This window comes from Salmo salar, chromosome ssa01 (assembly GCF_905237065.1).
Source record: "Salmo salar chromosome ssa01, Ssal_v3.1, whole genome shotgun sequence".
NCBI classification, from domain to species: Eukaryota; Metazoa; Chordata; class Actinopteri; order Salmoniformes; family Salmonidae; genus Salmo; species Salmo salar.
This window is the reverse complement of record NC_059442.1, coordinates 118,155,028-118,178,669: the sequence shown is the minus strand read 5'-3', so window position 1 is coordinate 118,178,669 and position 23,642 is coordinate 118,155,028. Positions and strand designations below refer to the sequence as shown.

Below are 23,642 nucleotides of genomic sequence, written 5' to 3'. Positions count from 1 at the left end.
AGTTTTACGAGGGTATGTTTGGCAGCATGAGTGAAGGATGCTTTGTTGCGATATAGGAAGCCGATTCTAGATTTGATTTTGGATTGGAGATGCTTAATGTGAGTCTGGAAGGAGAGTTTACAGTCTAACCAGACACCCAGGTATTTGTAGTTGTCCACATATTCTAAGTCTGAGCCGTCCATGGTGTCATCTGCGTAGAGGTGGATCAGAGAATCACCAGCAGCAAGAGCGACATCATTGATGTATACAGAGAAAAGAGTCGGCCCGATAATTGAACCCTGTGGCACCCCCATAGAGACTGCCAGAGGTCCGGACAACAGGCCCTCCAATTTGACACACTGAACTCTATCAGAGAAGTAGTTGGTAAACCAGGCGAGGCAATCATTTGAGAAACCAAGGCTGTCGAGTCTGCCAATAAGAATGTGGTGATTGACAGAGTCGAAAGCCTTGTCCATGTCGATGAATACGGCTGCACAGTAATGTCTCTTATCGATGGCGGTTATGATATCGTTTAGGACCTTGAGCGTGGCTGAGGTGCACCCATGACCAGCTCTGAAACCAGATTGCATAGCGGAGAAGGTACGGTGGGATTCGAAATGGTCGGTAATCTGTTTGTTAACTTGGCTTTCGAAGACCTTAGAAAGAGGGTAGGATAGATATAGGTCTTGTTGTCTAGATTGTCTAGCCCGGCTGATTTGTATGGGTCCAGATTTTGCAGCTCTTTCAGAACATCAGCTATCTGGATTTGGGTGAAGGAGAAATGGTGGGGCCTTTGGCGGCTTGCTGTGGAGGGTGCCGGGCAGTTGACCGGGGTAGGGGTAGCCAGGTGGAAAGCATGGCCAGCCGTAGAGAAATGCTTATTGAAATTCTCAATTATAGTGGATTTATCGGTGGTGACAGAGTTTCCTAGCCTCAGAGCAGTGGGCAGCTGGGAGGAGGTGCTCTTATTCTCCATGGACTTTACAGTGACCCAGAACTTTTTTGAGTTAGTACTACAGGATGCAAATTTCTGTTTGAAAAAGCTAGCCTTTGCTTTCCTAACTGCCTGTGTATATTGTTTCCTAACTTCCCTGAAAAGTTGCATATCATTGGGGCTATTCGATGCTAATGCAGAACGCCACAGGATGTTTTTGTGCTGGTCAAGGGCAGACAGGTCTGGAGTGAACCAAGGACTATATCTATTCCTAGTTCTACATTTTTTGAGTGGGGCATGCTTATTTAAGATGGTGAGGAAGGCACTTTTAAAGAATAGCCAGGCATCTCTCCCTCCCTCCCTCCCTCCATCCATCCATCTCTCTCTCTCCCTTCCTACCTCTCTCTCCCTCCCTCCATCCCTCCATCCCACTTCTTCTCAATCCCTCGTTCCATCTCTCCCTCCCTACCTACCTCTCCCTCCCTACCCCTCCCTCCCTCCCTCCCTCCATCCATCCATCCCTCTTTACATCCCCTCCCTCCCTCTTTCCATCTCCCTCTCTCTTCCTCCCTCCCTCCCTCCCTCCCACTTCAGCTCAATCCCTCTTTCCATCTCTCCCTCCCTGACCTACCTCTCCCTCCCTACCTCTCCCTCCCTCCATCCATCCCTCTTTACATCCCTCTCCCTCCCTACCTACCTCTCCCTCTCTCTCTCCCTTTCTCCCTCCCTTTCTCCCTTTCTCCCCCATCCCACTTCTTCTCAATCCCTCCCTGCCTCCCATCTTCCTCTCTCTCTTCCTCCCTCCATCCATCCCTCTTTCCATCTCCCTCTCCCTCCCTCCCTCCCTCCAGAGCAGAACTACGTACTCTCTTCTCTTCTTTGAAGCAGAACAGTGGATGCCCTACTTTGAAGGTAAGCCCACACACTGCTACATCCAAGGAGAACGCACACGCTTTCACACACACACACACACACACACACACACACACACACACACACACACACACACACACACACACACACACACACACACACACACACACACACACACACACACACACACACACACACACACACAAACATCGCACTTTGTGTAAAAGCCGACTTTTATTTCTCTGTGTGAGAGCAGCTCTCCTACAGCCCTTCATCCCAGCATGCTCTGCTGCATTGACGTCCTATCAAACACCAGAGGATCGAGGATGTTTACCCTGCTGCTTTACTGACATTCCTAACCACAGTCCTGACCACACTGACATGCCTGACCACACTGACCACACTGACAGTCCTGACCACACTGACAGGCCTGACCACACTGACAGGCCTGACCACACTGACAGGCCTGACCACAATGACTACACTGACATTCCTGACCACACTGAAAGTCCTGACAGTCCTGACCACACTGACAGTCCTGACCACACTGACCACACTGACAGTCCTGACCACACTGACAGTCCTGACCACAGTCCTGACCACACTGACAGTCCTGACCACACTGACAGTCCTGACCACACTGACTGTACTGACCACACTGACTGTACTGACAGCAGGTAACAGTCTATAGATACACAGAGGATTATAAATGGTATGGTGAAGGACATTTCCATGACTAGCGTCTGTCATCATAGATGACGGAAATCCCCCAGTCTGCTCCTCCCCCCTAGCGTCTGTCATCATAGATGAGGGAAATCCCCCAGTCTGCTCCCCCCCCCCCCCCAGCGTAAATACCCCAGTCTGCCCCTCCCCCCTACCGTCTGTCATCATAGATGAGGGAAATCCCCCAGTCAGACACGTACCTGCGTTGCTCCTCCCCATGTTCCCCCGACGGCACCGTCAGACATTCATCCATGTGACCATGGAGCAGCCTCAGCACGTCCCCGCCGATCATGAACCCTGCAGGGGGAGAGAGGAGAGGCATTAGAGAGGAACCCTGCAGGGGGAAAGAGGAGAGGCATTAGAGAGGAACCCTGCAGGGGGAGAGAGGAACCCTGCAGGGGGAGAGAGGAGAGGCATTAGAGAGGAACCCTGCAGGGGGAGAGAGGAGAGGCATTAGAGAGGAACCCTGCAGGGGGAGAGAGGAGAGGCATTAGAGAGGAACCCTGCAGGGGGAGAGAGGAGAGGCATTAGAGAGGAACCCTGCAGGGGGAAAGAGGAGAGGCATTAGAGAGGAACCCTGCAGGGGGAGAGAGGAACCCTGCAGGGGGAGAGAGGAGCGGCATTAGAGAGGAACCCTGCAGGGGGAGAGAGGAGAGGCATTAGAGAGGAACCCTGCAGGGAGAGAGAGACGAGGCATTAGAGAGGAACCCTGCAGGGGGAGAGAGGAGAGGCATTAGAGAGGAACCCTGCAGGGGGAGAGAGGAACCCTGCAGGGGGAAAGAGGAGAGGTTAGCCTGTCTCTGGACCAGACATGACATAGATAAGACCAATGAGCAGGGACATCAGAGATCAGTGATGCATTTTTTTTGGTTTCTATAATTGTGTTTTTATTCCTGTTTTGCATTTTGTATTTAATGTGTTTATCTTTCATTTGTAGAAGAGACCTTGGTCTAAACACAACACCCTGTCAAAATAAAGGTTCAGTCAAGTAACTAAATAAAACACATTTCCAGGGAGTTTTTCCTAGGTTCCAGCCTAGGAACAGGCCCTCCAATTTGACACACTGAACTCTATCAGAGAAGTAGTTGGTAAACCAGGCGAGGCAATCATTTGAGAAACCAAGGCTGTCGAGTCTGCCAATAAGAATGTGGTGATTGACAGAGTCGAAAGCCTTGTCCAGGTCGATGAATACGGCTGCACAGTAATGTCTCTTATCGATGGCGGTTATGATATCGTTTAGGACCTTGAGCGTGGCTGAGGTGCACCCATGACCAGCTCTGAAAACCAGATTGCATAGCGGAGAAGGTACGGTGGGATTCGAAATGGTCGGTAATCTGTTTGTTAACTTGGCTTTCGAAGACCTTAGAAAGACAAGGTAGGATAGATATAGGTCTGTAGCAGTTTGGGTCTAGAGTGTCACCCCCTTTGAAGAGGGGGATGACCGCGGCAGCTTTCCAATCTTTGGGAATCTCAGACGATTCAAAAGAGAGGTTGAACAGGCTAGTAATAGGGGTTGCAACAATTTCGGCAGATAATTTTAGAAAGAGAGGGTCCAGATTGTCTAGCCCGGCTGATTTGTATGGGTCCAGATTTTGCAGCTCTTTCAGAACATCAGCTATCTGGATTTGGGTGAAGGAGAAATGGTGGGGGCTTTGGCGGCTTGCTGTGGAGGGTGCCGGGCAGTTGACCGGGGTAGGGGTAGCCAGGTGGAAAGCTGTTGTTTATGTGTTGTTTGTTTATATGACCCCCATTAGCTTTTACAGTAGCATCATGTTTGTTTATATGACCCCCATTAGCTTTTACAGTAGCATCATGTTAGTTTATATGACCCCCATTAGCTTTTACAGTAGCATCATGGCTGTTTATCTGACCCCCATTAGCTTTTACAGTAGCATCATGTTTGTTTATATGACCCCCATTAGCTTTTACAGTAGCATCATGTTTGTTTATATGACCCCCATTAGCTTTTACAATAGCATCATGTCCGTTCAGGCTCTTTATGGGTGTCAGTCCAGGGCATCCCTCCATTAATCCTGGAGGAGTCTGAATCTGGGGCAGAGACAGACACCTACCTTGGAACAGTGTGTGTGTGTGTGTGTGTGTGTGTGTGTGTGTGTGTGTGTGTGTGTGTGTGTGTGTGTGTGTGTGTGTGTGTGTGTGTGTGTGTGTGTGTGTGTGTGTGTGTGTCTGTCTGTCTGTCTGTCTGTCTGTCTGTCTGTGACCTACCTTGGGCCACCTCGCTGCCAGAGCAGACAGTAGCCACGCTCCAGAGGGTCTGCTGGAAGGCTGCGTCCACATGCAGGCTGTCGTTACCGTACGATAGGTGCTGCAAGGAGAAGGAGGAAATAAAACACCGCTTAGTGGTATGACAGGAGGGTTAGGGTGGAGTGGTTTGACAATAGAGTTAGGGTGGAGTGGTATGACAGGAGGGTTAGGGTGGAGTGGTATGACAGGAGGGTTAGGGTGGAGTGGTATGACAGGAGGGTTAGGGTGGAGTGGTATGACAGGAAGGTTAGGGTTAGGGTGGAGTGGTATGACAGGAGGGTTAGGGTGGAGTGGTATGACAGGAGGGTTAGGGTGGAGTGGTATGACATGAGGGTTAGGGTGGAGTGGTATGACAGGAGGGTTAGGGTGGAGTGGTATGACAGGAGGGTTAGTGTGGAGTGGTATGACAGGAGGGTTAGGGTGGAGTGGTATGACAGGAGGGTTAGGGTGGAGTGGTATGACAGGAGGGTTAGGGTTAGGGTGGAGTGGAGTGGTATGACAGGAGGGTTAGGGTTGAGTGGTATGACAGGAGGGTTAGGGTTAGGGTGGAGTGGTATGACAGGAGGGTTAGGGTGGAGTGGTATGACAGGAGGGTTAGGGTGGAGTGGAATGACAGGAGGGTTAGGGTGGAGTGGTATGACAGGAGGGTTAGGGTGGAGTGGTATGACAGGAGGGTTAGGGTGGAGTGGTATGACAGGAGGGTTAGGGTGGAGTGGTATGACAGGAGGGTTAGGGTGCAGTGGTATGACAGGAGGGTTAGGGTTAGGGTGGAGTGGTATGACAGGAGGGTAAGGGTGGAGTGGTATGACAGGAGGGTTAGGGTGGAGTGGTATGACAGGAGGGTTAGGGTGGAGTGGTATGACAGGAGGGTTAGGGTGGAGTAGACCAGTGTACTACATTAAGATAAATGTACTGTTTACTGTTGGAGTGGACCTGTGTACCAGACAGTTGATTTTAGCTCCTGTTTTTGGGTTGTTGAGTTCTGGTTCCAAATGGGACTGACAAGGAGAATCTAATAGCCTGTCTAGATGACAGTAAATATTCTGTGTCACTCCCTCTATAGACAGATCACACCCGCTCCATGTTCCCTCTGATTATTGGTTCACTGAACTGGAAGCCAAGTCAAGGGTTTTTCACACTCGCCGGAGTGGACTGAGACAATCCAAGTCAAGGGTGTTTCACACTCGCCAGATTGGACTGAGACAAACCAAGTCAAGGGTTTTTCACACTCGCCGGATTGGACTGAGACAAACCAAGTCAAGGGTTTTTCACACTCGCCAGATTGGACTGAGACAAACCAAGTCAAGGGTTTTTCACACTCGCCAGATTGGATTGAGACAAACCAGGTCAAGGGTTTTTCACACTCGCCAGATTGAACTGAGACAAACCAAGTCAAGGGTTTTTCACATTCGCCGGATTGGACTGAGACAAACCAAGTCAAGGGTTTTTCACACTCGCCGGATTGGACTGTGACAAACCAAGTCAAGGGTTTTTCACACTCGCCGGATTGGACTGAGACAAACCAAGTCAAGGGTTTTTCACACTCGCCAGGTTGGGCTGAGACAAACCAAGTCAAGGGTTTTTCACACTCGCCAGATTGGACTGAGACAAACCAAGTCAAGGGTTTTTCACACTCGCCAGATTGGACTGAGACAAACCAAGTCAAGGGTTTTTCACACTCGCCAGATTGGATTGAGACAAACCAGGTCAAGGGTTTTTCACACTCGCCAGATTGAACTGAGACAAACCAAGTCAAGGGTTTTTCACATTCGCCGGATTGGACTGAGACAAACCAAGTCAAGGGTTTTTCACACTCGCCGGATTGGACTGTGACAAACCAAGTCAAGGGTTTTTCACACTCGCCGGATTGGACTGAGACAAACCAAGTCAAGGGTTTTTCACACTCGCCAGGTTGGGCTGAGACAAACCAAGTCAAGGGTTTTTCACACTCGCCAGATTGGACTGAGACAAACCAAGTCAAGGGTTTTTCACACTCGCCAGATTGGACTGAGACAAACCAAGTCAAGGGTTTTTCACACTAGCCAGATTGGACTGAGACAAACCAAGTCAAGGGTTTTTCACACTCGCCAGATTGGACTGAGACAAACCAAGTCAAGGGTTTTTCACAATCGCCAGATTGGACTGAGACAAACCAAGTCAAGGGTTTTTTCACATTCACCAGATTGAACTGAGACAAACCAAGTCAAGGGTTTTTCACACTCGCAGGATTGGACTGAGACAAACCAAGTCAAGGGTTTTTTACACTCGCCGGATTGGACTGAGACAAACCAAGTCAAGGGTTTTTCACACTCGCCAGATTGGACTGAGACAAATCAAGGTGAACTGAGCTAGCATGATCTGTAATAGTTGCTATAAAGGACAAAGCAAAAATGAAATCTCCAAGGCAACACGTTTTGGTTGGTGTCGGTATGAGAGTGTGAAAAGGGTAATCAGAGACTCACCAGGTATCGTTCTGATGACACGCTAACTAGGATGAGGTCATCCCCGACTCGCACCTTCTCTCCCTCTGACCTCTGCTTGGAGGCAGGGTGGATGGTCCACCAACATGCTTCTCCTGTTAGAGATAAGACAGGAGGATATGGCTCTGAGACTATGGTAACATGGCAGAAACCTTCTCTGACCTCTGCTTGGAGGCAGGGTGGATGGTCCACCAGCATGCTTCTCCTGTTAGAGATAAGACAGGAGGATATGGCTCTGAGACTATGGTAACATGGCAGAAACCTTCTCTGACCTCTGCTTGGACGCAGGGTGGATGGTCCACCAACATGCTTCTCCTGTTAGAGATAAGACAGGAGGATATGGCTGAGACTATCTCTCTCTGAGCCTCTCTGTCTCTGAGCCTCTCTGTCTCTGAGCCTCTCTGTCTCTGAGACTCTCTCTCTCTGTCCCTGAACCTCTCTCTCTCTGAGCCTCTCTCTTTACCCCCCCTCTCTCATTTTCTCTATCTCTCTCGCTCTCTCTCACCCTCCCTATCTGTATACAGTGCATACGGAAAGTATTCAGACGACTAGACTTTTTCAAAAAAAAAATATGTTACAGCCTTATTCTCAAATGGATAAAAAAAAATCCTCAGTCTACACACAATACATCATAATGACAAAGCGAAACAGGTTTTTAGAAATTGTATGTATAAAAAAATTGAACAGAAATACCTTATTTACATAAGTATTCAGACCCTTTGCTATGAGACTCGAAATTGAGCTCAGGTGCATCCTGTTTCCATTGATCATCCTTGAGATGTTTCTACAACTTGATTGGAGTCCACCTGTGGTAAATTCAATTGATTGGACATGATTTGGAAAGGCACACACCTGTCTATATAAGGTCCCACACTTGACAGTGCATGTCAGAGCAAAAACCAAGCCATGAGGTCAAAGGAATTGTCTGTTGAGGTCCGAGATATGATTGTGTCGAGGTACAGATCTGGGGAAGGGTACCAAAAAATGTCTGCAGCATTGAAGGTCCCCAAGAACACAGTGGCCTCCATCATTCTTAAATAGAAGAAGTTTGGAACCGCCAAGACTCTTCCTAGAGCTGGCCGCCCAGCCAAACTGAACAATTGGGGGAGAAGAGCCTTAGTGAGGGAGGTGACCAAGAACCCAACGGTCACTCTGACAGAGCTCTAGAGTTCCTCTGTGGAGATGGGAGAACCTTCCAGAAGGATAACCATCTCTGCAGCACTCCACCAATCAAGACTTTATGGTAGAGTGGCCAGACGGAAGCCACTCCTCAGTAAAAGGCACATGACAGCCCACTTGGAGTTTGCCAAAAGGCACCTAAAGTACTCTGACCATGAGAAACAAGATTCTCTGGTCTGATGAAACCAAGATTAAACTCTTTGGACTGAATGCCAAGCATTACATCTGGAGGAAATTTGGCACCATCCCTACGGTGAAGAATGGTGGCAGCATCATGCTGTGGGGATGTTTTTCAGTGGGAGGAAGACTAGTCAGGATCGAGGGAAAGATGAACGGAGAAAAGTACAGAGAGATCCTTGATGAAAACCTGCTCCAGAGCACTCAGGACCTCAGACTGGGGCAAAGATTCACCTTCCAACAGGACAACGCAGGAGTGGTTTTGGGACAAGTCTCTGAATGTCCTTGAGTGGCCCAGCCAGAGCCCGGACTTGAACCAGATCAAACACCTCTGAAGAGACCTGAAAAAAGCTCTGCAGCAACACTCCCCATCCAAACTGACAGAGCTTGAGAGGATCTGCAGGGAAGAATGGGAGAAACTCCCCAAATACAGGTGTACCAAGCTTGTAGCGTCATACCCAAGAAGACTCAAGGCTGTAATCCCTGCCAAAGGTGCTTCAACAAAGTTCTGAGAAAAGGGTCTGAATACTTATGTAAATGTCATATATCAGGGGGTTTTATTATAAACTTACACACATATTTAAAACATGTTTTTGCTTTGTCTTTATGGGCTATTGTGTGTAGATTGAGCCTATGAGATTCTTCATGTAGCTGCCAGGTTATTGCAGGACAGACAGGAACCTAGTAAACACCAGCAGCACCAATGAGGGTCTGGAGTCTAGTAACCTCCAGTAGCACCACTGAGGGTCTGGAGTCTAGTAACGTCCAGTAGCACCACTGAGGGTCTGGAGTCTACTAACCACAGACAGCACCACTGAGGGTCTGGAGTCTAGTAACCTACAGCAGCACCACTGAGGGTCTGGAGTCTAGTAACCACAGGCAGCACCACTGAGGGTTTGGAGTCTAGTAACCTACAGCAGCACCACTGAGGGTCTGGAGTCTAGTAACCTACAGCAGCACCACTGAGGGTCTGGACTCTAGTAACCTCCAGCAGCACCACTGAGGGTCTGGAGTCTAGTAACCTCCAGCAGCACCACTGAGGGTCTGGAGTCTAGTAACCTCCAGCAGCACCAATGAGGGTCTGGGGTCTAGTAACCTCCAGTAGCACCACTGAGGGTCTGGAGTCTAGTAACCACAGGCAGCACCACTGAGGGTCTGGAGTCTTGTAACCTCTAGCAGCACCACTGAGGGTCTGGAATCTAGTAACCTCCAGTAGCACCACAGAGGGTCTGGAGTCTAGTAACCTACAGCAGCACCACTGAGGGTCTGGAGTCTAGTAACCTACAGCAGCACCACTGAGGGTCTGGAGTCTAGTAACCACAGGCAGCACCACTGAGGGTCTGGAGTCTTGTAACCTACAGCAGCACCACTGAGGGTCTGGAGTCTAGTAACCACAGGCAGCACCACTGAGGGTCTGGAGTCTAGTAACCTCCAGTAGCACCACTGAGGGTCTAGAGTCTAGTAACCTCCAGCAGCACCACTGAGGGTCTGGAGTCTAGTAACCTCCAGCAGCACCACTGAGGGTCTGGGGTCTAGTAACCACAGGCAGCACCACTGAGGGTCTGGAGTCTAGTAACCACAGGCAGCACAACTGAGGGTCTGGAGTCTAGTAACCTACAGCAGCACCACTGAGGGTCTGGAGTCTAGTAACCTACAGCAGCACCACTGAGGGTCTGGAGTCTAGTAACCACAGGCAGCACCACTGAGGGTATGGAGTCTAGTAACCTACAGCAGCACCACTGAGGGTCTGGAGTCTAGTAACCTCCAGCAGCACCACTGAGGGTCTGGAGTCTAGTAACCTCCAGCAGCACCACTGAGGGTCTGGAGTCTAGTAACCTACAGCAGCACCACTGAGGGTCTGGAGTCTAGTAACCTACAGCAGCACCACTGAGGGTCTGGAGTCTAGTAACCTACAGCAGCACCACTGAGGATCTGGAGTCTAGTAACCTACAGCAGCACCACTGAGGGTCTGGAGTCTAGTAACCTACAGCAGCACCACTGAGGATCTGGAGTCTAGTAACCTACAGCAGCACCACTGAGGGTCTGGAATCTAGTAACCACAGGCAGCACCACTGAGTGTCTGGAGTCTAGTAACCACAGGCAGCACCACTGAGGGTCTGGAGTCTAGTAACCTACAGTAGCACCACTGAGGGTCTGGAGTCTAGTAACCTCCAGTAGTACCACTGAGGGTCTGGAGTCTAGTAACCACAGGCAGCACTGCACACATACCGAAACACAACATAGTAAACGTCCACACCACACAGCCTCACAACAGTGTTACTATGGGAACTCATAAACAGCAACCACATAAACATCTCTCTCTCTGAAGCTTGCATGGCAACATAACACTACAACATGGCCTGGTAATGTTGTCTCATCTGACTGTACTAGCTATACTATGGCTGTTGGGTGGACTGGATGCTAGGTTAGCTGCTACACCAGGAAGGGAAAGAGACCTACCTGTTGTGTCTTCCTGCAGTCCGACATCAAACGCCAGTTTGTCGGTTGAGGATCGGGAGGTACCTAGGCAACAGAGGTACTAGACAGAGAAACAAAAGAAGCCAATTATTCTTCAACAGAACCTGACACAACGTGGTAGAAACCAGTCTCGTATTGCCTTGTCTGACTGGCTCAGCAACTCGTGTATCACTAGAAAATACAGGCAAGAATACAACAAAGATGATGACAACCACAACAAAGATGATGACAACCACAACAAAGATGATGACAATCACAACAAAGATGATGACAATCACAACAAAGATGATGACAATCACAACAAAGATGATGACAACCACAACAAAGATGATGACAACCACAACAAAGATGATTACAACCACAACTGACTGACATCACAGAGCACAAACCTGGAATGGACACTGATTCAAGTACGTGTTATTTCCTGTATTTGGGTCTCCAGACACACTGCAGAGGGACTCACCATGCCGCTGTAGGAGTGTCGTAGCAGGACAGCGTGTCCGTACAGTAAGGTGCGGTGGCCCCCTCCCTGGGCCGTCTACAGGACAGAGACAGAGAGACAAGAGACACATTCAGGAACTAGTTTAACTAGTAACACGTACAATACTGTTACTATACAGGACTAAGATCGAATCATACTACACCGGCTCTGACACTCGTCAGGGCTTGCAAACTATCACGAATTACAAAGGGAAACCCAACCGAGAGTTGCCCGGTGAGATGAGCCCACCAGACGAGCTAAATGCCTTCTATGCTCGCTTCGAGGCAAGAAATACTGAAACATGCGTGAGAGCACCACCTGTTCTGGACGACTGTGTGATCACGCTCGCCGTAGCCGATGTGAGTAAGACCTTTAAACAGGTTAACGTTCACAAGGCCGCAGGGCCAGATGGATTACCAGGACGTGTACTCCGAGCATGTGCTGACCAACTGGAATGAGTCTTCACTGACATGTTCAACCTCTCCCTGACTCAGTCTGTAATACCTACATGTTTCAAGCAGACCATCATAGTCCCTGTGCCCAAGAACACCAGAACATGACTATTGTCCCGTAGCACTCACATCTGTAGCCATGAAGTGCTTTGAAAGGCTGGTCATGGCTCACATCAACACTATCATCCCAGACACCCTGGACCCAATCCAATTCGCATACCGCCCCAACAGATCCACAGATGACGCAATCTCTATTGCACTTCCACACTACAACTCAGCGTTCATATACTACGTCTCAGCGTTTAACACCATAGTGCCCTCCAAGCTCATCACTAAGCTAAGGATCCTGGGACTGAAACACCGAACCTCTTCAACTGGATCCTGGACTTCATGACGGGGTGCCACCAGGTGGTGAGGGTAGGCAAAAACACATCCGATATGCTGACTCTTAACACAGGTGTCCCTCAGGGGTGCGTGCTTAGTCCCCTCCTGTACTTCCTGTTCACCCACGACTGCGTGGCCGCGCACGACTCCAACACCATCATCAAGTTTGCCGATGACACGATGGTGGTGACCTGATCACCACCGACGATGAGACAGTCTATCGGGTGGAGGTAAGATCCCTTGACTTCTTCCACATTTTGTTATGTTACAGCCTTATTCTAAAATGGAATAAATATTTGTTTTCCCTCAGCAATTTACACACAATATCCCATAATGACAAAGCGAAAACAGGTTTTTAGAAATGTTTGCAAATGTATAAAAAAACAGAAATACCTTATTTACATAAGTATTCACACCATTTACTATGAGACTCGAAATTGAGCTCGGATTCATCCTGTTTCCATTGATCATCCTTTAGATGTTTTACAACTTGATTGGAGTCCGACTGTGGTAAATTCAATTGATTGGACATGATTTAGAAAGGCACACAACAGTCTACCTAAGGTCCCACAGTTGACAGTGAATGCTCCGAGACAGGATTGTGTCGAGGCACAGATCTGGGGAATGGTACCAAAACATTTCTGCAGCATTGAAGGTCCCCAAGAACACACTGGCTTCCATCATTATTAAATGGAAGAAGTTTGGAACCACCAAGACTCTTCCTAGAGCTGGCCGCTGGCTAAACTGAGAAATCGGGGGAGAAGGGCCATGGTCAGGGAGGTGACCAAGAACCCGATGGTCACTCTGAAGGAGCCCCAGAGTCCCTCTGTGGATATGGGAAATTCTTCCAGAAGGACAACCATCTCTGCAGCACTCTGCAGAAATTCCCAAAATACAGGTGTGCCAAGCTTGAAGCGTCATACCCAAGAAGACTCAATGCTGTAATCGCTGGCAAAGGTGCATCAACAAAGTACTGAGTAAAGGGTCGGAATACTTATGTAAATGTGAAATTTCAGTTTTTATTTTTAATAAATTAGCAGACATTTCTAGAAACCTGTTTTTGCTTTGTCATTATTGGGAATTGTGTGTAGATTGATGAGAAGAAAAAAAGCAATTTAATCAATTTTAGAATAAGGCTGTAACATAAAATGTAGAAACTAGTCAAGGGGTCTGAATACTTTCTGAAGGCACTGTATATATACAGCACCAGTCAAAAGTTTGGACACACCTACTCATTCCAGGGGTTTTCTTTATTTAAACTATTTTCTACATTGTAGAATAATTGTGAAGCCACTATGACATAACACATATAGAAGCATATAGTAAACCAAAAAGTGTTAAACAAATCAAAATATATTTTATATTTCAGATTCTTCAAAGTAGCCACCCTTTGCCTTGACAGCTTTGCACACTCTTGGCATTCTCTCAACCAGCTTCACGTGGAATGCTTTTCCAACATTCTTGAAAGAGTTCCCATATGCTGAGCCCTTGTTAGCTGCATTTTCCTTCACTCTGCGGTCCAACTCATCCCAAACCATCTCAATTGAGTTGAGGTCAAGTGATTGTAGAGGACAGGTTATCTGAAGCAGCACTCCATCACTCTCCTTCTTGGTCAAATAGCCCTATACAGTACCCTGGCTAGGTTAGCATGTCTTCATCTAACAGCCCCCTCTCTCCTACAGTACCCTGTCTAGGCTAGCATGACTTCATCTAACAGCCCCCCTCTCTCCTACAGTACCCTGGCTAGGCTAGCATGTCTTCATCTAACAGCCCCCTCCCTCCTACAGTACCCTGGCTAGGCTAGCATGTCTTCATCTAACAGCATCCTCTCTCCTACAGTACCCTGGCTAGGCTAGCATGTCTTCATCTAAAAGCCCCTCTCTCCTACAGTACCCTGGCTAGGCTAGCATGTCTTCATCTAACAGCCCCCTCTCTCCTACAGTACCCTGGCTAGGCTAGCATGTCTTCATCTAACAGCCCCTTCTCTCCTACAGTACGCTGGCTAGGCTAGCATGTCTTCATCTAACAGCCCCCTCTCTCCTACAGTACCCTGGCTAGGCTAGCATGTCTTCATCTAACAGCCCCCCTCTCTCCTACAGTACCCTGGCTAGGCTAGCATGTCTTCATCTAACAGCCCCCTCCTAGCCTAGTCTGTCTGACACAGCCACATTCACACAAACATGCACGTACGCCTGCTCACACCGCCCACTCACGAACGCACACACGCACACGCACACACAGACACACACAAACACACACACAGGTGTTTCCCCCAGCCTGGTTAGTCTGACAAAGACAGGCTGCTCCTGTGTTTCCATCCATTCCACAGGTCAAACTCCATCCATCCAACCACACAGCTGACTGTCCAGGAGACCGGGGGAGGGTGGGAAAGTGTGTGTGGTGTCAGGTACAGCTGTGTGTGATTAGGGAGATACTGTTGGGATAATAGGGTTTTTGTAGAGATGAGGAGCTAGGAGCTAGGAGCTCCTCCAGGACCTCAGACACACAGCGGCAGAAGGAACCAGGACACACAGCGGCAGAAGGAACCAGGACCTCAGACACACAGCGACAGAAGGAACCAGGGCCTCAGACACACAGCGGCAGAAGGAACCAGGACCTCAGACACACAGCGGCAGAAGGAACCAGGATATCAGACACACAGCGGCAGAAGGAGCCAGGAGATCAGACACACAGTGGCAGAAGGAACCAGGACCTCAGACACACAGCGGCAGAAGGAACCAGGACCTCAGACACACAGCGGCAGAAGGAACCAAGAGATCAGACACACAGCGGCAGAAGGAACCAGGACTTCAGACACACAGCGGCAGAAGGAACCAGGGCCTCAGACACACAGTGGCAGAAGGAACCAGGACCTCAGACACACAGCGGCAGAAGGAACCAGGGCCTCAGACACACAGCGGCAGAAGGAACCAGGACCTCAGACACACAGCGGCAGAAGGAACCAGGACACACAGCGGCAGAAGGAACCAGGACCTCAGACACACAGCGGCAGAAGGAACCAGGACCTCAGACACACAGCGGCAGAAGGAAACAGGGCCTCAGACACACAGCGGCAGAAGGAACCAGGACCTCAGACACACAGCGGCAGAAGGAACCAGGACCTCAGACACACAGCGGCAGAAGGGGAAGCAGCAGTCATGAATGAACTCACCTTCATCATGAATTTCTGTATTGGCATGGAATAAATGGAAAGGAGAGTTAATTCAACACCAATAGAGGTAAACAACCCTCAACCCATTGAAACAGTACAGTATGGTTACCATGGTAACAGTGTGCCTACTACAGTATGATTACCATGGTAACAGTGTGTCTACTACAGTGGTACAGTACAGTATGATTGCCATGGTTACCACTCTACTACAGTGGTACAGTACAGTATGATTACCATAGTAACAGTGTGTCTAGTACAGTGGTACAGTACAGTATGATTACCATGGTAACAGTGTGTCTACTACTGAGGTACAGTACAGTATGATTACCATAGTAACAGTGTGTCTACTACAGTGGTACAGTACAGTATGATTACCACAGTAACAGTGTGTCTACTACAGTGGTACAGTACAGTATGATTACCATAGTAACAGTATGTCTACTACAGTGGTAATGTAAAGTATAATTACCATGGTAACAGTGTATCTACTACAGTGGTACAGTACAGTATGATTACCATGGTTACCACTCTACTACAGTGGTACAGTACAGTATGATTACCATAGTAACAGTGTGTCTACTACAGTGGTAGAGTACAGTATGATTACCATGGTAACAGTGTGTCTACTACAGTGGTACAGTACAGTATGATTACCATGGTAACAGTGTGTCTACTACAGTGGTACAGTACAGTATGATTACCATGGTAACAGTGTGTGCAGCTCCCTATGAAGAGGGACAAACGTTCAACACAGACACGTGTGTTAGAAACACTATTAAAAGAGGACTAGAGCAGAGTACACATAGTTTACAGGTCATCTGGACTAGCACGTGACCCAACGAACAGGATGTAGTATTGATATGTGAGCACGTGACCCAACGAACAGGATGTAGTATTGATATGTGAGCACATGACCCAACGAACAGGATGTAGTATTGATATGTGAGCACATGACCCAACGAACAGGATGTAGTATTGATATGTGAGCACATGACCCAACGAACAGGATGTAGTGTTGATATGTGAGCACATGACCCAACGAACAGGATGTGGTATTGATATGTGATCGCACGTACAGACCCAATGTTTTCCTGAGCTCCTATGTCTAAAGGTTAGAGGAGCTTGGGAAAACGAAGGATAGGTGAAAGGAAAATACCAAAAGATCTGGGGGATGATTTAAAATAATTAGAAATAATCAAATGATAGCTAATTAACTTTGAGTTACAGTGAAGGGATGCCTGGGCTCTAACCCTGAGACACTTGACTTGTTTATTCTGTTGAATATGGACAGTGTGTTTTTGCTTTCAAGTCTGAGGGTCTAAATGCTCCTCCCATGTCCTCAGCATAGACTGTAGGTCTACTGATCCTGGTGGAGGGTCTAAATGCTCCTCCCATGTCCTCAGTAGAACAGCATAGACTGTAGGTCTACTGATCCTGGTGGAGGGTCTAAATGCTCCTCCCATGTCCTCAGTAGAACAGCATAGACTGTAGGTCTACTGATCCTGGTGGAGGGTCTAAATGCTCCTCCCATGTCCTCAGTAGAACAGCATAGACTGTAGGTCTACTGACCCTGGAGTTCATAGGTGTGATTGGTTCCATGCCCTCCCGGGCGTCTGGCCGGGCCTGGTCTTTCCTGTCGGTAGGTGGGGTTGAGCACACCCTGACAACAGTAGGTGAGTATTTGTTTGATTCTATGTTTTGGAAATGATCTAGAAAAGTCATAATTTCTCATTCAGGGCTACTGTTTCTGACTGTGGCCTGCTCTGTTCTACTCTAACAGGAGCCTACTGTTTCTGATTGTGGCCTGCTCTGTTCTACTCTAAAATGAGCCTACTGTTTCTGACTGGGGCCTGCTCTGTTTTACTCTAAAAGGAGCCTACTGTTTCTGACTGTGGCCTGCTCTGTTCTACTCTAACAGGAGCCTACTGTTTCTGACTGTGGCCTGCTCTGTTCTACTCTAAAAGGAGCCTACTGTTTCTGACTGTGGCCTGCTCTGCTCTGTTCTACTCTAAAAGGAGCCTACTGTTTCTGACTGTGGCCTGCTCTGTTCTACTCTAAAAGGAGCCTACTGTTTCTGATTGTGGCCTGCTCTGTTCTACTCTAAAAGGAGCCTACTGTTTCTGACTGTGGCCTGCTCTGTTCTACTCTAAAAGGAGCCTACTGTTTCTGACTGTGGCCTGCTCTGTTCTACTCTACTCTAATAGGAGCCTACTGTTTCTGACTGGGGCCTGCTCTGTTCTACTCTAAAAGGAGCCTACTGTTTCTGACTGTGGCCTGCTCTGTTCTCCTCTAAAAGGAGCCTACTGATTCTGACTGTGGCCTGCTCTGCTCTACTCTAAAAGGAGCCTACTGTTTCTGACTGTGGCCTGCTCTGTTCTGCTCTAAAATGAGCCTACTGTTTCTGACTGGGGCCTGCTCTGTTCTACTCTAAAAGGAGCCTACTGTTTCTGACTGTGGCCTGCTCTGTTCTCCTCTAAAAGGAGCCTACTGTTTCTGACTGGGGCCTGCTCTGTTCTACTCTTAAAGGAGCCTACTGTTTCTGACTGGGGCCTGCTCTGTTCTACTCTAAAAGGAGCCTACTGTTTCTGACTGTGGCCTGCTTTGTTCTACTCTAAAAGGAGCCTACTGTTTCTGATTGTGGCCTGCTCTGTTCTACTCTAAAAGGAGCCTACTGTTTCTGACTGTGGCCTGCTCTGTTCTACTCTAAAAGGAGCCTACTGTTTCTGACTGTGGCCTGCTCTGTTCTACTCTAAAAGGAGCCTACTGTTTCTGACTGGGGCCTGCTCTGTTCTACTCTAAAAGGAGCCTACTGTTTCTGACCGTGGCCTGCTCTGTTCTCCTCTAAAAGGAACCTACTGATTCTGACTGGGGCCTGCTCTGCTCTACTCTAAAAGGAGCCTACTGTTTCTGACTGTGGCCTGCTCTGTTCTGCTCTAAAAGGAGCCTACTGTTTCTGACTGGGGCCTGCTCTGTTCTACTCTAAAAGGAGCCTACTGTTTCTGACTGTGGCCTGCTCTGTTCTACTCTAAAAAGCAGTAGGACATAAACTCCTTCATCACCGTGCCATAGCACAGTCATCCATGTGTGTGTGTGTATCCAGCAGTCATTCCTAATGAATAAAGTGTTAGCTGATTCCAGACCTGTAGTAATTGCTCAGTGTGACTGGCAGTATAAAGTGTTAGCTGATTCCAGACCTGTAGTAATTGCTCAGTGCGACTGGCAGTATAAAGGCTGTAATGAATCTCTTAGCGTTTCATAAACAACACTATCCATCTTTCAAAACGATCGTTTCCCTGTCACATGCTGTGGGTGGCTACAGGACTTAATTGGTGTGTGTCTCAAATGTCACCCTATATATAAATACCATGACATGCTTCTACACCTGCATTGCTGCATTGCTACACAGGTGCTTCTACACCTGCATTGCTTGCTGTTTGGGGGTTTTTAGGCTGGGTTTCTGTTTCAGCACTTTGAGATATCAGCTGATGTAAGAAGAAGGGCTTTATAAATACATTTTGATTTGATTTGATTAATCACATAACCTATAGGGTAATCAATAGAATCCATCAACCCAATAGCACAATTATCAAATTGATTCTTAAAAGACATCCAGCTAAAATAACATATATTATTCATTTAAATGGTTGTGATAGTAATTTTCAAATGGGAGGAAAACAATAGCTGAGAGACAGAAATAGCCGCATCGTCCAACGTCATTCCGATCACTGCTCGTCATCCCCGATCTCACTGCACAGCGTCTCCCAGCTCAGACAGGATCCCCCAGCTCAGACAGGATCTCCCAGCTCAGACATGATCCCCCAGCTCAGACAGGATCCCCCAGCTCAGACAGGATCCCCCAGCTCAGACAGATCTCCCAGCTCAGACAGGATCGCCAAACATGATCCCCCAGCTCAGACAGGATCTCCCAGCTCAGACAGGATCCCCCAGCTCAGACAGGACCCACCAGCTCAGACATGATCCCCCAGCTCAGACAGGATCCCCCAGCTCAGACATGATCTCCCAGCACAGACAGGATCCCCCATCTCAGACAGGATCCCTCAGCTCAGACAGGATCCCCCAGCTCAGACATGATCCCCCAGCTCAGACAGGATCCCCCAGCTCAGACAGGATCCCCCAGCTCAGACATGATCCCCCAGCTCAGACATGATCCCCCAGCTCAGACAGGATCTCCCAGCTCAGACAGGATCTCCCAGCTCAGACAGGATCCCCCAGCTCAGACAGGATCCCCCAGCTCAGACAGGATCTCCCAGCTCAGACATGATCTCCCAGCTCAGACATGATCTCCCAGCTCAGACAGGATCCCCCAGCTCAGACACGCCGGTGTGCTGCAGCAACAACTACATGACACTTCAACAAATTACTAAATATGTGTAGGGCGCTTATCTCCTTGCGTAACTGGAGACATGACAGACATGAGGTAAGGTAGCCTAGCGGTTAAGAGAGGCTGAGAGGGGCTGAGGAGAGGTGGAGAGGGGCTGAGGAGAGGGGCTGATGAGAGGTGGAGAGGGGCTGAGGAGAGGTAGAGAGGGGCTGAGGAGAGGTAGAGAAGGGCAGAGGAGAGGTGGAGAGGAGCTGAGGAGAGGAGAGTTAGAGAGGGGCTAAGGAGAGGTAGAGAGGGGCTGAGGAGAGGTGGAGAGGGGATGAGGAGAGGTAGAGAAGGGCAGAGGAGAGGTGGAGAGGGGCTGAGGATAGGTGGAGAGGGGCTGAGGAGAGGGGCTGATGAGAGGTGGAGAAGGGCTGAGGAGAGGTAGAGAGGGGCTGAGGAGAGGTAGAGAGGGGCTGAGGAGAGGTAGAGAGGGGCTGAGGAGAGGTAGAGAGGGGCTAAGGAGAGGTGGAGAGGGGCTGAGGAGAGGAGAGGTAGAGAAGGGCTAAGGAGAGGTAGAGAGGGGCTAAGGAGAGGTAGAGAGGGGCTAAGGAGAGGTAGAGAGGGGATGAGGAGAGGTAGAGAGGGGATGAGGAGAGGTAGAGAAGGGCAGAGGAGAGGTGGAGAGGGGCTGAGGAGAGGTAGAGGGGCTGAGGAGAGGAGCTGCGGAGAGGTAGAGAAGGGCAGAGGAGAGGTGGAGAGGAGCTGAGGAGAGGTAGAGAGGGGCTGATGAGAGGTGGAGAAGGGCTGAGGAGAGGTAGAGAGGGGCTGAGGAGAGGTAGAGAGGGGCTGAGGAGAGGTAGAGAGGGGCTGAGGAGAGGTGGAGAGGGGCTGAGGAGAGGTAGAGAGGGGCTAAGGAGAGGTAGAGAGGGGCTGAGGAGTGGTAGAGAGGGGCTGAGGAGAGGTAGGGAGAGGCTGAGGAGAGGTAGAGAGGGGCTGAGGAGAGGTAGAGAGGAGCTGAGGAGAGGAGGGGTATAGAGAGGCTGAGAAGAGGTAGAGAGGGGCTGAGGAGTGGTAGAGAGGGGCTGAGGAGAGGTAGAGAGGGGCTGAGGAGAGGTAGAGAGGGGCTGAGGAGAGGTAGAGGTAACCTGGTCCCTCCATCAGTCATTTCTAACCTGGTCCCTCCGTCAGTCATTACTAACCTGGTCCCTCCATCAGTCATTACTAACCTGGTCCCTCCGTCAGTCATTACTAACCTGGTCCCTCCATCAGTCATTACTAACCTGGTCCCTCCATCAGTCATTACTAACCTGGTCCCTCCATCAGTCATTACTAACCTGGTCCCTCCATCAGTCATTACTAACCTGGTCCCTCCATCAGTCATTACTAACCTGGTCCCTCCATCAGTCATTACTAACCTGGTCCCTCCATCATCCTGTATCAGTCATTACTAACCTGGTCTCTTCATCAGTCATTACTAACCTGGTCCCTCCATCAGTCATTACTAACCTGGTCCCTCCATCATCCTGTATCAGTCATTACTAACCTGGTCCCTCCATCAGTCATTACTAACCTGGTCCCTCCATCATCCTGTATCAGTCATTACTAACCTGGTCCCTCCATCAGTCATTACTAACCTGGTCCCTCCATCATCCTGTATCAGTCATTACTAACCTGGTCTCTTCATCAGTCATTACTAACCTGGTCCCTCCATCAGTCATTACTAACCTGGTACCTCCATCATCCTGCAGCAGCAACAAAGAATATAGCTGTAGTTATGTTAGACTGTAACTACTGAAGCTATTCATTAACATGTTCTCTTTTTTTCTTTCCCTGCTCGCTGCTCAGCATGCTGGGAGTGTGCATGGTTTACAAATTAAATGTTGAGCTCTCACACTTGCTGCTCCTCTTCCAATCTCTCTCGCTCTTTTATCTTTACGCACTTTCCGTCTACACACAGTCACATCCTCTCCTTCTACCTGCCTCCCTGTATCTCTGTCTGTATCTCTACCCCCCCTCTCCTTCTACCTGCCTCTCTGTATCTCTCTCTGTATCTCTACCCCCTCTCTCCTTCTACCTGCCTCGCTGTATCTCTCGTTGTATCTCTACCCCCCACCTCTCCTTCTACCTGCCTCGCTGTATCTCTCTCTGTATCTCTACCCCCACCTCTCCTTCAGCCTGCCTCCCTGTATCTCTCTGTATCTCTACCCCCACCTCTCCTTCAGCCTGCCTCCCTGTATCTCTCTCTGTATCTCTACCCCCCACCTCTCCTTCAGCCTGCCTCCCTGTACCTCTCTCTGTATTTCTACCCCCACCTCTCCTTCAGCCTGCCTCTCTGTATCTCTCTGTATCTCTACCCCCCTCTCTCCGTCTACCTGCCTCTCTGTATCTCTCTCTGTATCTCTACCCCCACCTCTCCTTCAGCCTGCCTCTCTGTATCTCTACCCCCCACCTCTCCTTCTACCTGCCTCCCTGTATCTCTCTCTGTATCTCTACCCCCCCTTCTCTCCTTCAGCCTGTCTCCCTGTATCTCTCTCTGTATCTCTACCCCCCACCTGTCCTTCAGCCTGCCTCTCTGTATCTCTCTCTGTATCTCTACCCCCACCTCTCCTTCTACCTGCCTCCCTGTATCTCTCTCTGTATCTCAACCCCCAGCTCTCTGTCTACCTGCCTCTCTGTATCTCTCTCTGTATCTCAACCCCCACCTCTCCGTCTACCTGCCTCCCTGTATCACTCTCTGTATCTCTACCCCCCACCTCTCCTGCTACCTGTCTCCCTGTATCACTCTCTGTATCTCTACCCCCCACCTCTCCTGCTACCTGTCTCCCTGTATCTCAACCCCCACCTCTCCGTCTACCTGCCTCTCTGTATCTCTCTCTGTATCTCTACCCCCCTCTCTCCATCTACCTGCCTCTCTGTATCTCTCTCTGTATCTCTACCCCCCACCTCTCCTTCTACTTACCACCCTGTATCTCGCTCTGTATCTCTACCCCCACCTCTCTCCTTCAGCCTGCCTCCCTGTATCTCTACCCCCCACCTCTCCTTCAGCCTGCCTCCCTGTATCTCTCTGGCTGGCTTACTGACTGGCTGACTGACTGGCTGACTGACTGGCTGACTGACTAACTGGCAGACCGACCCACCGACTGATTGTTTCTGGGGCCCCTGACTCCTGGCAGACCCAGTACTGCCCTTGAATACTCTTCTGGCTCAGAGAGAGCACAATTTAATTAGCCAAATTATTCATAGATAGAAAGGTGATTATAAAAAGTTAATTACAGAAATGCAAGTCATGATGGAATACGACACAGCATCTCAGTCTCTGATACGTTCTGCAACATCATATACAAGGTTTAAAACTGCACCGCAGTTCTGCACAAAATAACATCACATCATAGTACTGTAGTTCATGTCATTTCAACATACCGTATTACATGGGCTATGGACTGGGACTATAACAGGGTAGACCACAGGGCTATGGACTGGGACTATAACAGGGTAGACCACAGGGCTGTGGACTGGGACTATAACAGGGTAGACCGCAGGGCTGTGGACTGGGACTATAACAGGGTAGCCCACAGGGCTATGGACTGGGACTATAACAGGGTAGACCACAGGGCTGTGGACTGGGACTATAACAGGGTAGACCGCAGGGCTGTGGACTGGGACTATAACAGGGTAGACGACAGGGCTGTGGACTGGGACTATAAAAGGGTAGACCACAGGGCTATGGACTGGGACTAT

The 23,642-nt window shown here is 49.2% G+C and overlaps 1 protein-coding gene across 1 annotated transcript in view; it reads right to left on the bottom strand.

Annotated features, from left to right (window-relative positions):
* The window catches only part of ryr2a (ryanodine receptor 2a (cardiac)), an 812,428-nt gene that overhangs the window by 703,992 nt on the left and 84,794 nt on the right, over positions 1-23,642 (bottom strand). Inside the window, exons 4-9 of the mRNA XM_045687844.1 lie at positions 15,578-15,592; positions 11,552-11,626; positions 11,071-11,149; positions 7,237-7,349; positions 4,736-4,835; positions 2,710-2,806 (exon numbers count right to left, since the gene is read on the bottom strand). Of these exons, the coding sequence (XP_045543800.1) occupies positions 2,710-2,806; positions 4,736-4,835; positions 7,237-7,349; positions 11,071-11,149; positions 11,552-11,626; positions 15,578-15,592 (479 nt within the window). The remainder of the gene's footprint in view (positions 1-2,709; positions 2,807-4,735; positions 4,836-7,236; positions 7,350-11,070; positions 11,150-11,551; positions 11,627-15,577; positions 15,593-23,642) is intronic.